The sequence below is a fragment of the Anolis carolinensis genome, chromosome 3 (genome assembly GCF_035594765.1).
Source record: "Anolis carolinensis isolate JA03-04 chromosome 3, rAnoCar3.1.pri, whole genome shotgun sequence".
Taxonomy (NCBI): domain Eukaryota; kingdom Metazoa; phylum Chordata; class Lepidosauria; order Squamata; family Dactyloidae; genus Anolis; species Anolis carolinensis.
This window is the reverse complement of record NC_085843.1, coordinates 205,093,229-205,107,195: the sequence shown is the minus strand read 5'-3', so window position 1 is coordinate 205,107,195 and position 13,967 is coordinate 205,093,229. Positions and strand designations below refer to the sequence as shown.

At 39.2% G+C, this 13,967-nt stretch overlaps 1 protein-coding gene across 4 annotated transcripts in view; it reads right to left on the bottom strand.

Annotated features, from left to right (window-relative positions):
- The window catches only part of adgra1 (adhesion G protein-coupled receptor A1), a 492,840-nt gene that overhangs the window by 232,420 nt on the left and 246,453 nt on the right, over positions 1-13,967 (bottom strand). For all 4 annotated transcript variants that reach the window (XM_062976121.1, XM_062976119.1, XM_062976120.1 and 1 more), the window contains 2 exons: positions 10,956-11,117; positions 3,741-3,944 (listed from right to left, as the gene is read on the bottom strand). In XM_062976121.1, coding sequence (XP_062832191.1) covers positions 3,741-3,944; positions 10,956-11,117 — 366 coding nt within the window. The remainder of the gene's footprint in view (positions 1-3,740; positions 3,945-10,955; positions 11,118-13,967) is intronic.

Here is a 13,967-nt window from a genome sequence, read left to right as displayed (position 1 = left end):
GCTTTTTTCATTTTTAAAGCAAACTACGTTGTCATAACAAGGGAAAGAAGCAAAAGAAATTGGCAGACAGCTAGATTGAGAGTAAATGTTAATTTTGTGTACCTGAAAATTATGAACAATGTCTTGTTTTAATTATAACACAGTACCATGCTTAGGAACGGGAAAGCACAATTCACTAACTGGCTAACTGCCACTCATCTCTGTATTTTGCTTGAAGGATTAAGCAGCAGAGGCAAATAAAAGTTGCAGAAGCCACCAATTTTGTGCTAAGTGATTTCACCCTTACCCCCACCTTTTTTTCAGCTACTGATTCAAACATTGAAGCTGGCACATGAAAATGTGCAAAAAATATTGTGGAACATTAGGACAAGGACCAATGGATGCCAACACTATGGGAATGGGTTCAGCATTAGAGTATAAATTTGTTGGGTTTACATTTTAATATGAACTAATATAATTCTTGTGTCCCAAACAAACAACAGCACAATTATACTGCTGTTTTTGCACCTCTCCGAACTTTGTAACATGCTCTCTAAAATGTTCAGCTAGTAAGTAAATATGCACAGAAATGTATACATCAGATGAAAATTCTGAACTCTGTGCATGTATTGAGAAGAATGGGTACAAAATGCATACACTAAGGACCTCATCACATTGAGGTTCCTAACGCGGGCAACAGTGGGGTAATTTGTTGGGCAGCATGGCAAATCTGTGCAAAAGTGTAGGAAACCATTGTCCCACACCCTGCTTTGCCACCTTCCCCATCGCATGCGGGAAAGCATCGGTGCCCAGCTTCCCCCCTTGTTGGCCCCATTGTGTTCTCAAGGCTCCGTTCTAGGATGCTGTCCGGACACAATCCCGCTGGAGGTAACCCTTCATTGTGTGAAGGGCTCCGGCAAGCTCTGCCCTAGTTCCATCCTGGAAGCATCCTAGGATGGAGTCAGAAGTCCATGTGATGAGCTCATAAGAGAAATTCACAGCCCTCTAGAACAGTGGTTCCCAACCTTTGGGCTTCCAGGTGTTTTGGATTTCAACTCCCAGAAATCCCAGCCAGATTCCCAGCTGTTAGGAACTGTGAGAGCTGAAGTCCAAAACACCTGGAGGCCCAAAGGTTGGGAACTACTGCTTTAGAGAGTCACAAAGGCACCTAGGAATGGCCAGAAGCTCTTTGTCTATGGCAATGACAACACAGCAAAAATAAGGGTGGCTGTCCAGAGGAGGTGAATTGGATTCAATCCCACTGGATGGTCTGGGCTCCATTCTACCACCACAGTGAGATGAAAATGGGCAGTGTAGCTGCTTCTGAAGGTGGTCACTCTGGCCCATCTAGTGACAGGTCTCTCTTGCAAATCCTGATGTGAGAAGGTTTATATGGGAGGATACAAACTTCTTGGCAGCCTAGGGCCAGGTTATACAGGCATCTTAACCAATCTTTGAATTGGGCCTGGAAAATGACTGAGAGATATATGCTTCCAACCAATACAATACAATACAGTCTAGCCACAGCTTTCTGGACTAATGAAAGTTTCCTCCAAAAAACCCTCAAAGGTAGATAAGTCCTGTTTCAATTCATGTGATGTATCTACTTGTGCTATCCAATGTGCCTTAGGGCACATCTGACATGTCTTAGTAAGAGAACGTTTTGAAGACAAAGGAGCAAGTAGAGAATAAGCTGTTCATGGGATAATAATTATTCCATATTAACAATTACAGAACCTGTGATAAACCCAAAACTGCCCAAAAACACTGATTGAAATAACCTTAAATAACTTTAAATTAGAGGGAAAGAAGGGAAGACCACATTTAACCATTTCTAATAATTCTTGAAGCAGTTTGTATCACTGTCTTGGAAAGTATTAGTTAGTAATACACATAATATTTCCAAAGCTTATACTACAATGCTATTCATATATATTCAGAAGTACAGTAAGACCCCTATAATTGTGGAACCCATATCTGTGCTTTCACTTAACCATATCAAAGGGGGAAATTGTCTTTCTGAGTTGCATTGGAGGACTTATGAAATTCCTAGATAGGATACCTAGGAATCTGTAGCGTCTCCAACATGCTATGATGGGACCAGAAATTAGGTTATTTAATGGTACTTGGCCATATCCATGGTTTCAGGTAACTGCAGTCCATCTGGAAACTTGTCCCCTAATGGATATGGGGTCTTAACAGTACATAATGTTCAGATCACTGTATACAGGATTATAAGTCTATGGAAACAAGTTTCTGTTCAAGAATAAGAAGTTCAACTTGGAAAACTTTAAACTATTCATCTTCTTCATTATGTGATATAAATAATACATTCTACCAAGAATCACACTTTTATGTGTTTTCTTAGATTATTTCAGGCCTCGTAAAATAGAAAATACTGTGTATTAAAAACTGTGAAGACTGTTAACAGGCATAGCATGGTCAGAAACAAAAATATCTGTTTTTCTGGACACATTTTTATTAAGTCCTTACTGTTTTAAAATCCAATAAATCCAATTAATAAATAATTTCATAATTGAGTTTAATCATGCTGACCAAACATATGGTGGCAACCCTGGGAAGCTTTATTTAATTAGCTTCCCTTTCCAACATTTTCAGGATGTCTCACATAAACACAAGATAGATCTTAATAAAACAAGGAACCAAAAATGGTACAGAAAGATTCTTTACTATAATTGAGCCAACAACAAGAACAACAAACCCCTCTATAAGTTGATGTTTCCATTACAGTAGAGTCTCACTTATCCAAGCCTCGCTTATCCAAGCCTCTGGATTATCCAAGCTATTTTTGTAGTCAATGTTTTCAATATATCGTGATATTTTGGTGCTAAATTCGTAAATACAGTAATTACAAAATAACATTACTGCGTATTGAACTACCTTTTCTGTCAAATTTGTTGTATAACATGATATTTTGATGCTTAATTTGTAAAATCATAACTTAATTTGATGTTGAATAGGCTTTTCCTTAATCCCTCCTTATTATCCAAGATATTTGTTTATGCAAGCTTCTGCCGGCCCGTTTAACTTGGATAAGTGAGACTCTACTGTATTATGAAGTTTTTATTGCTCTTATATACTTTTACTTCTTCTAAGAAGTTATCTCCTGCCCCAGTCACAAGCAACAACAACAAAAGAGTAAATTTTCTTAACAAATTCCTCATAAACATAAATGAATCTTGAACAAATTAAAGGTATTTGACCATATTTATGTATACAGTCATCAGTCTGTTTCATCAATTGCCAGGATAAGAATACCTGATTCGGTTTCTTTTCGTGGGTAACCACTACATACTATTTCAAATACCAAATATACTCATGTCCAAGTATGAATAAGTTGAGTCAAGTTTTTTGGGGTTGGGTTTTTTTTACTAAAATTTTTAGAGTTATACATGGGTATATAGGGTAAGTTAACTTCAGTGTACAAGCAGTACATAAATCCAAGCAATCTACATTAATATACTTGCATACTGGACTGTGGCAGGGGGAGTCGATGCCATATTATAGGATTTAATTATATTTTGAAGTATTAATGTAGTGCCCTTAAATTCTCACACACGGCTTGCAAGAAAGTTAATTTTATTTTGCTCATCAATATGCACAACCAAGAGGAAGTTCACAACACTATTTTATATAACATCTCTAATTTTTTGCAATGACTGCTGCAAACACTGTTCTCAAAGTAACACACGCACATACACACACACACATTAAGTATATTCATTGCTTATACTACTTACCATTGAAGAGAAATTCTTCAAAGAGGCACTGTGACTGCCAGCATTACACTTAAAATTCAAATGTTGGTCTGTTTCCCTGCTCTCTGTGTCACGGCTCAGTGACCTGTCGGAATTTGCAGATATTTTCTGGAGGGCAGTGCAAGTCATCCCCATGAAGTTAGACGGCTTGATCATAAAGGCCTCCAGAGCAATATTAAGAGAAACCTGTCAAAACAAATTGGAAGAAGTGGTACATTGTTTACATATTTTAAAAGGAAATCAGTTGTATAAAATACACATTGTACATTAGCATGTATACTTTTTAAAAAATGCATCCAAGCCCATTTGGCTACACCCCTACAGGAACAGTATGACCCACATATCTATAGGGAACACATTCACAGACTGTGTGTAAATAAATGAAGCTGGAGATAACAGAAAACCCTTTTGAAATGAAGGACTTCTGAGCCAAGAAGGGGCCGGGCTGTGGCGCAGGCTGGTGAGCAGCCTGCTGCAATAAATCACTCTGACCGTGAGGTCATGAGTTCAAGGCCAGCCCGTGGCGGGGTGAGTACACGTCAATTAAAAAATAAAAAATAGCCCCTGCTCGTTGCTGACCTAGCAACCCGAAAGATAATTGCATCTATCAAGTAGGAAATAAGGTACCACTTATGAAGTGGGGAGGCAAATTGAACTAATTTACGACGTTGGAATGAGGAAGTGCCGTCACAGTGGATGATAAAGCAGCTGCTCCCCCCTGTGGCCAGAATCGAACATCCCCTCAGGAGAAGGTTAAATTGCCTCTGCGTCTGTCTCTGTCTCGGTTCTATGTGTATATGGGCATTGAATGTTTGCCTTATATGTATACAATGTGATCCGCCTTGAGTCCCCTTTGGGGTGAGAAGGGCAGAATATAAATACTGCAAATAAATAAATAAATAAGAATACCACAGAGTCGCACCAAAAGGCCTAGAAAATGCCTAGAGAGGACTTTTATACAACATGAATAAGCAAAACCATAGATATGATGGGTATAGGAGTGATATAACTCCTATACCCATCATATTCAAGTATATAACTTATAGGACATTGAGATTACTTCAAACAAAATTTTAAAATGTAAAAAACCTAATCTCTAGGGATTTGAGAACGGACATTCCTGTGACCTCAGTTCAAGTCCCATTGTCCTGATGAGTGAGAAATATACCTGGGAGGCTGAAAGGATTTCCGCACAATGATAGTGGGAAAACGAGGTCAAAAGCATGAGAATGATGAATGGTAAAGGATACTGAATAGTCAGACCTATCTCTAGCTGATGACAACATTAGAAAATTGGATGGAATAGCTTGGGACTTTCTTTATAGGATATAGGATACACACCAATACATGTTGCACACTCTTTACATTTTGCATTATACAAATAATAATGATTGGGTCACTCTCAGAACATGCTCACACTGAATGGTTTGATATTAAAGATGGATAAGGGAGGATTCGGATGGGTTTTTTATTCACTATATAGAACTTTCCACTTTGATGCATACCAATCCTCTTTCCATTACTAATACAATCTTAGCAAACCCTCCATTGTGGAGATAAATCACATGAAAAAGTCCAAGCATATCTAAACCAATCTGGTATTGGGAGTGGCAAGTGTAGAAAAATATGAGTGGCATGCATTTTTAAAAGAACCAATACTTTTTCCTTGGTCACATTACATAACATCCATTCCCAGCTCATATGTAGCTGTATCAACACTGCACATGATACTTGGGGTTGGAGCCAAATGGGATGCCAGAAAAGGTGTCCCTGGTGTTATTAAGGGTAAGGGATCATAAAATAACTAAGGACCTTATCACATTAACCACTGGATTCACCACGCATCATGGTAAATCTGTCAGTGTCCAGGGGGAGTAGGGGGAACCTGTTGCCCCATGCCATGCATCACCCGGCTTCCCGCTTTTGCTTGGCTTTCCCCATTGATCCCTATGCAACATGGGAAGCCTCCTGTGTTGCCATGCTGGTTCCTCTCCATTTGCGGCATGGATCTCCACCACAAGTAGATGTACATCATGGGATGGGAGCTGGCACGCTCCATGGTGCAAATGGCGAGGAACCGACATATGTTGCCGAATTTAGCCCATCTGATGAGGTCGTAAGACCATATCAGAGAAAACAGTATCTCAACTTTCTTCTTAGGCCCCTTCCACACAGCTGTATAAAATCCACATTGAACTGGATTGTACGGCAGTGTGGGCTTAGATAATTCAGTTCAAAGCAGATATTGTGGATTATCTGTCTTGATATTCTGGGTTATATTGTTGTGTGGAAGGGCCTTTAGATGACCCTGGAATCTGGTTCTCGCTTGGGAAAGCAGCTTATAAAGCATTGCCCAATGAATGAAGAGGTACCTGAACATTTGCATATCTAGACCCCACATGCAAATACTGAAAATATCTGCAGTTCCAAAATACTGAGTTAAAGGAATTTTGCCCACTATTGGGCCAGCAAGTTGAACAATGGCTAATTACTTGATAAAAAGGAACACTGAATTCTACTCCACTATGAAATGAAAGTTTCCCTTCCTTGATGTAGGGAACAAAAGAGATCCAATATGGTGAAGTGGTTCAATAGTTCCTATTCAGTTATGGAGAGCTATTAGGTAATGCTAGGTGAGTCGCATTGTCTCAGCATCACAGGTTGGAAAAGGCAGAACTCCTCTGAACAATGAAATAGCAAAAGCCTTTGATGGCACTCAAGAAGCATTGTCTTCACTGTAGCATTAAACAAATCCCCTTTAAGGTGGAATCAGGTGTCAAACAGGGATGTGTTACTGCCCCAACCTTATTTTCCACCTTCATTGCTATGATACTTCATCTTGTTGATGGGAAGCTTCCCACCAGAGTAGAAATATCTATCAGACAGACAGCAAGCTATTTAACCTCAGCAGACTGAAAGCCAAAACCAAGACCACAACAAAATCTGTTATAGAACTCCAGTATGCTGACGATTATCCAATCTGTGCACATTAAGAAAAAGATCTACAAGCCACTCTCGTATGCTTCTGCACCTTTGCAGAAGCATACGAGAAGCTCGGCCTCTCATCGAACTTTGAGAAAACCAAAGTGCTCTTCCAGCATTGACCACTTCTGCTACCTTGGCAGCCACCTCTCCACAAAAGTCAACATTGACGCTGAAATACAACACTGCCTGAGCTCTGTGAGTGTAGCATTCTTCCGAATGAAGCAGAGAGTGTTTGAGGATCGGGACATTCATAGGGATACAAGATGCTTGTTTATAAATCTATTGTCCTCCCAACCCTGTTATACGCCTGCGAAATGTGGACTGTCTACAGATGTCACACTCAACTCCTGGAAAGATTCCATCAGCATTGCCACCCTGCTCCGGCCACCATGTGGCCCCCAAGTTAGACATTTTGCCTGTGCCTGCCCTACAGAATGTTCAGTTGCTGATCAATTCCTCTGTTTGCTGTGTGCCATAGAAAAGAGTTAAGGAGGAGGCAGTGGGTGGGGTCATGCAAATTCCACCCCAATTGAGAGAGAAAGGAACCTTGAGAGATGTCTTTGGCGGAGGAAAAACAGAAAATCAGGAGGAAATTATCCCTGTATGAAAGCCTTCAGTTCAGTATGGCATTTGTGGAGGACATTGGAAGGGCTCTTGGACATGTTCATGGTGCTCTCTATAACCTGCAATGTCCTTTGAGGGAGGTACATAGGTGTCTCCTGCTTAGTGGAAACTATAGCCTGTTTGTGGAGATGGGACTCTGTATAAGCAGACACCCGTGCCACATACACACATATGCATTTTCACTTTTATTATGTGTTTGGATGTCAGGAGCTGCAACGAATGAAACAAAACTAAAAAAAAATGCAAACAGTCCACAAGGTAGAAGAGAATGAAAAAATATGTGGGGTATTAGATCTGATTACCTAAGATGGGATGGACTTCCACATTGTTGAAGTCATTCATTTTAATAGTAGTTATCCTGATTTTGTTATTTTTCTATTTTATTTCTCCCTTGGAAATGTACATAAAGCAGTATCTTTTTTCTTTACCTGTTTTAAATGTAGTAATATTAATATGCTCACCACTCTAGAAATATCTGAAATCACAAAATAACCACTTGGTCATGACCAAATATAGGGATTGAAATAAGAAATCTAAGCCTGCTAGGTCTGCTGGCTTTTGGAGATCCTAGAAGTTATGCTTTAGTTTCAGCCCGATGGAAATTATAATCTTTAAAGCCATTATTTTAGTTCTTTTGTCAAGATATAGTATCTCCTCCATTGTCATAGACAATGTCTAGTGCAGCATTCTTAAAGCCATTATTTTAGTTCTTTTGTCAAGATATAGTATCTCCTCCATTGTCATAGACACTGTCATAGAACTAATTTGGAATGCAGTACAGAGGTAAGAAGTTGAATTCTGAACCTCACTGAAAAACAATTGCCTTGTATGAGCTTATTCAGCAGAAACCCAACAAGAAGAAGTGTGAAAATGAGAAAGCATTTCATCATTTTTCATCTCGCCTATACAGCATTTTAAAGCCAATCAATTGCTGGTAATATAAGGTTCCTCACAAAGTACAGAAACTTTGTTTATCACTCAAGATTTGCCGTCTTTTTGGTTTTAGCACATGCAAATGTGCTGCTGTTTTAAATAAAATGTCCTTGCTCTTGAGATTTGCTGTCTGTCTTACTTTATCATTCCAGGAGGGGAATTCCCAGGATATATGTAACTGACAGGGGGGGGTGCAATGTCCCAAAACTGTGCCGTTTTCAGTTCCATTTTCACCTGCCCCCGGTTCTGTTTTCTGGGAAAATCCTGAAATCAAGAGAGGGGTAATGTTTTCCTTTTGGTAAGATTCGGTCCATTAGTGCCAGTAGGGAAACTTTAGAGGCTCGTTTCTCTGTCATTTTAGGCCTATCGGGATGAAACTGTCCTCACCTTTAGGCCATATTTATGACTGTAAGCCCACCAAGTTTCAAAATGTATCACCAATCCACTGATTTTTGGGATTTTTAAAAAGTTTTTACCATAAGATTGTCTAAAGAAAATCCGCAAGAGGGGGTTTTGGGAACTGAAGTCCCAACCAGCATATGCCACAATAAAGAGAACGGACACAATCAACCTGGCCTCTGATTGGTTGAGAATGAAACATGAATAAAAGAGAAAGAAACCACAACTCTCATCAAGCCCCAAGAACAAGCGCAGAGGCTCCTTCAATGCCTACACCATGCAAAGTGCTGCTGGGAAAGTGGTTTCCCAGCAGGGACCTCTCTAAAGGAGATACCTAGGGAAGCCTTTCCCACCTTTTCTGTCTGTCTCTCTCTTTCCAGCCTTATTTGCCTCAAGTGGACGCTCCAGGGAAGAAAGAAGTGGAGGAACTGCTATCGCCAGGTACCCACTCTTACCAGATTTGCAAGAACACCCACATGCTGAAGTCTCCACGTCAATTAGGGCCCCATCTCCCCAATTAGCCATGATCAATTCTAATTAGGGCTTGGGTTGAGTCCTGCCCTGTCCATTTTCGGCGATCCCGCTGATTGCTGAATTTTCCCATATCCCCAGACAGAATTCTCCACATCTCTAGTAACTGAATCTCCACATCTCTAGTAACCTGTTCCTCACTGATGATACATAAGACCTTCACTGAGGATAAATAAAACCTTCACTGAATCCATTCTATTCTAATGCAAACTTTTTTTCAACAAGTCACCTGTACTCAACTACAATTACAATTAATTGCTTTTTGGAATGAATGGAAATTATGTAGGAATTCATCTTGAAATATCCAGAAAACTGTCAAAAAGGTCCGTTAAAGTGATATCGCAATGCTGTAATTGTATAGCAGAAAGAAAACCATAGATGAAAAACAGATGCAGGAGCCTAGAAGATTTATTCTTTCTCATGATCAGGTACCTGCACATGTAGAATTAATCAGATTATGGATGATAGCTCCTTTGCTACAGAAATAGAATTTCATTCCTCTTATCTTCATAAGTTGGTATATGGGAAGCACCTATCACAAGGTCCTATCTAGTACACCAAGAAATATTTTCTACATAAAAAGAACTTTTAGAAAGTTGAATTATTCCACAATTATGACTTAATCATTGATTAAGATAACAAGAAGAAAGCCTGTTGCAGTAATTTGGGAATAGCAGGAGGAATCCATGCTTAAAAGCTAAGTGCTTACAACATATTTCAACAGAAATAATTGTTCCCAGAGGAAGTTGTTTTATTACTGCAAGTCAAAATACTAATGATTAGAGGTGTTAGCATTGACAGGCTATTGTGAGGGTTTAAGGAATTCTTAATTGTGAACTGCTCCAGGAATTTATGTTAGCATAAAAGTGAGAACCTATGACACACCAGAGTTTGCTGGATTACAACTGCCATCATCTGTTGACACTACTTTGTGCCAGTACAAAATCTGGTGCAATCAGTTCTCTAACACAGATTATAACATGTATAGAAGAGTTATGCAACTGTCAGTTTCTATGAGTCTGCATTAGCCATCTGGAAGACCATGGCGGGTTGCACTTCCTCACTATATTCCCATACAAAACTATGGGCATATAGAAGTAAATTTCACCATGTTTTGGCATGCTTTGTGCTACTTCAGTCCCAAGAGATACAATCAGAAATTATCAATAGGAAGAGAGCAGAAATCTCTTCCTTCTTATATTCTGTTTTAGAAAAAAGACCTCTCTTGACCCTTAAATGGCCTGGGGAAGAAGTAAAGTCATGGCAAAAATGCCACCACACATCTTGAAGGCTGCATGTGACCCATGGAGTGAAATTATTAGGCGTGTGGACCTTGTACATTAGTATGGGCACATTGGGCCCTCAGCCTCCTATCAACCTTCAAACCCTTGAAAAGTTCTTTCCTTGTCACATCATTCCATGCATCTGATGAAGTACACCTAAACCTACAATATGTTATGCTGCCAACTTCTTTCTCTTAGTCTCAAAGGTGCTATAAGATCTCACTGCTTAATAATAAAAAAGGTATATATGGATGGGGAATACTTTAAACATTATTGAGTCATGTCTAGGCTCTGACAAGAAATTCCAGCTCTTCATGCTTCGTGCATTGAATGCTGTATGCCACAATAATCTCTGTGTGTCAATTCTCAAGGGTTCTCTGCTTCTTCCTCCCTGCTCAAGATTCTCAAGTAATAAAGCCACAAATAAATCTCAAGAATGTACCTTTGATATGACCTGTGTATTGCTGGTCAGAGTTAGATTTGCAATGCTCTCCACACACTGCACAATCTTAGTGCAAGCTTTATCTTCCTTTTGTGCCATCCACAATACATGGTCATTTACCAGCATTATATTGCTGGCAATTTCAATCACAGCATCAGCAAGCTGGTGGGAGAAAAAGGAAGAGGACAAAAGACATGGTGTAAAGTATTTACTGCACAACAACATAAAAACACAATTGAAAGCTGTTTCCTTTAACCGATCTGCTGAGCATTTCAGGAATATTACTTTTTAGAACACTGACTTACATTCAGATATTATAAGAATAAATGGATTTCTTCTGGATGTGTCCTTTTCCAAACTGGTAATTATAAAGCCAAAACAATTCCAGTTAGCCCAAACAACTGCTTCACTGAAATTAACTATATAATACTGTGAGGAAATTAACCATTATTGTCCCTTCCCACAACTATAAATGCAATCTCGAGAAACCCTGATACAAATGCAAATCACATTGAAATAACCTATTCAGTTTTATGCATTTAGTTATTTCAATGATTTCTCTATTGGATCAACATTTAAAAATCCCACCAATTTAAAGACAAAACAGGATTAAAGGCAGTTTGAAACATAAAATGGCAAATAATATATACAACAATTGGATCTACAGCATACAAACAATTTCAGAAATGGTTGCTGTAGCAAGCATAAATTCTATTATATTGATTTTTTCATAAGAATGTAGGAGGTAAGTCAAACAGGCTGTATTTAGTAGAATCTCATAAAAATCACCTCACAGATCCAAACTATTATGGCAATTATAGTGATGACACTTTCTTCTGCCCAACCTCACATCTGACAGATAGCACCCAATTTTACTAATATATTTGGAAGAGCAATGGCCAACTAGGGTGCTGACAGCATTTTTGTGAACTTTAGACATCTCCAATTCGAACCTCATGCCCAATTATGTTTGTGCAATTGCCAGAGATTAAAATCCAGATTCGAGCTCCCAAGCAAATAGGCACACCAAGGTTTCACTCACTAGCTGAAGCCCTTCTATTCTGCTATAATTGGCTTCATATTATTTATTTCCTAACAGAATCCTTAAAGAGCTATTCAAAATTATTGGATCAGTTTCCTAACAATGATGTCACATATGTTACTGTGTTAGCATTGATGAGCTGAATATTTTGATTATATTTGTTGTCAGTTTGTTTTGTATTATATTGTGTTTTTTTATTTCCATTTTATCTGGATGATTTGTTTTGCAATTGTATTGTATAGTTTTCTAATTCTGCCTTTCCCTCTGTGTGTGTATGTGCACACACACACACACACATATTTTAGATTGTACACCTTTGGTACAACACATTCTTTTTTGTGCTATATACATGAACAACAACAACAACATAAACAACAACAGTGAGCATGGCTATTCATATGTGGCTGGGCTGCAATTCCTATAGTCCCATTGGTCAGTGAAAGTGTTAGTCCAACTACAGATTGATGGACAAAACTCTCCTCCCACAGACTTCCTAGTGAGAAGACCTCAACTTTGCATTTCATAAAACAAATTTTCTGTCTATACAGTTATTAGTCTTGCTGTGATGCCCTCTGCCCCTTTCTGGCTTCTTGGGGTGATAATGGCATAACGCATTAGTAGCATAAATAATGGCATAAATCACCAGGTCAACAAACCAGTTGTTGTGGGTCAATATTCTGCTCCTGAGAGCCACTAAGGGAAAGGCAGACTGCTAAAAAAAAAAGTCAAGAAACAAAAACAAAAAAGAATATGGCCAGAATCCTATATTTGGCTTTGAAATAAAACCAGACTTGCTAACTGAGGGGTGGGAGGGAGAAAAAGAGATTAAGAAGTAAATGGCTCTTTTAATAAACAGCTATTACTGAACATTTCTAGCCTAACTGAGAGCTTAAAATAGCACAATTTAGAGAAGCTAGAGAGGAGCCAATGATTGCAAATATAGCCTGGGGTTGGGGCAAATGCAGTTCAGACCCTCCCCCCCCCCCCCCAATTTCTAGCAAAAGCACAATAAAGCTCGATTTTATTACTCCCAAACACTACTTGAGCACCAAACCTGCCTTCCTTTGCTCTTTAAATAATTTACATTACCTTTTCAAAAACAGAAATTGTCTTTGACCTATGGCAACCCTATAAGGTTTCCAAGTCACCCTACTATTAACAGTCCTGCTCAGGTTTTGCAGGTTCAGGGCTGTTGCTTTCTTGATTGAATCTATATCTTATTTCTTAAATGATGTTTTTATAATTGATATTTTAATGATCTGTTTTAATTGTAATTATTTTTATAACTTTGTTTTTGGCATCTAATAACTGCCGATTTTGAAGCCGCCCTAAGTCACCCCTTCCCCTGGATGTGAAAAGGACGGGATGCAAATATATGAAATAAATAATAAATCAAATCTCTATATTTAAGGGCCTCATCACATGAGGCAAATTAAGTGTCTTAGGATGCTTTTGGGACACTTCCTCCCCATCGCACTGGACGCAACTTCCACTGGGGCCCCATGGAGGAAGCATCTTGACAATCTTGTAGGAGGCTCCCCTCAGAACACGGGAGGCTTCCCATGTTCCACAGAAAACTACGGGGCTAAGCTGCAGTAAGGATACTTTCCCCATGTGGGATGGGATGAGGTGGGGTGTGGGGCATCAGATTGCCCCGCTGATTCATCATGGGTGGTAGCGAATTGCCCCGAAGGACCTCATTCATGTGATGAGGTCTGTAGCCTCCCTTTTTTCTTCCTTGCTTCCATCTTATCCAACATTATAGGCAGTCTCCAAGTTATGAACAAGATAGATTCTGTACATTTGTTCTTAAGTTGAATTTGTGTGTAAGTTTGAACAGGTACATCTTTAAGTAGAACTCCAGCTTGTCTGCCTGCCTGCCTGTCTATCTATCTATGTATATAAGCTTTGAATAGCATAGAGAAGGGTTAACACCTTTGTGGTGTTTGTTTTGCTGCCTGTGCCCCTGT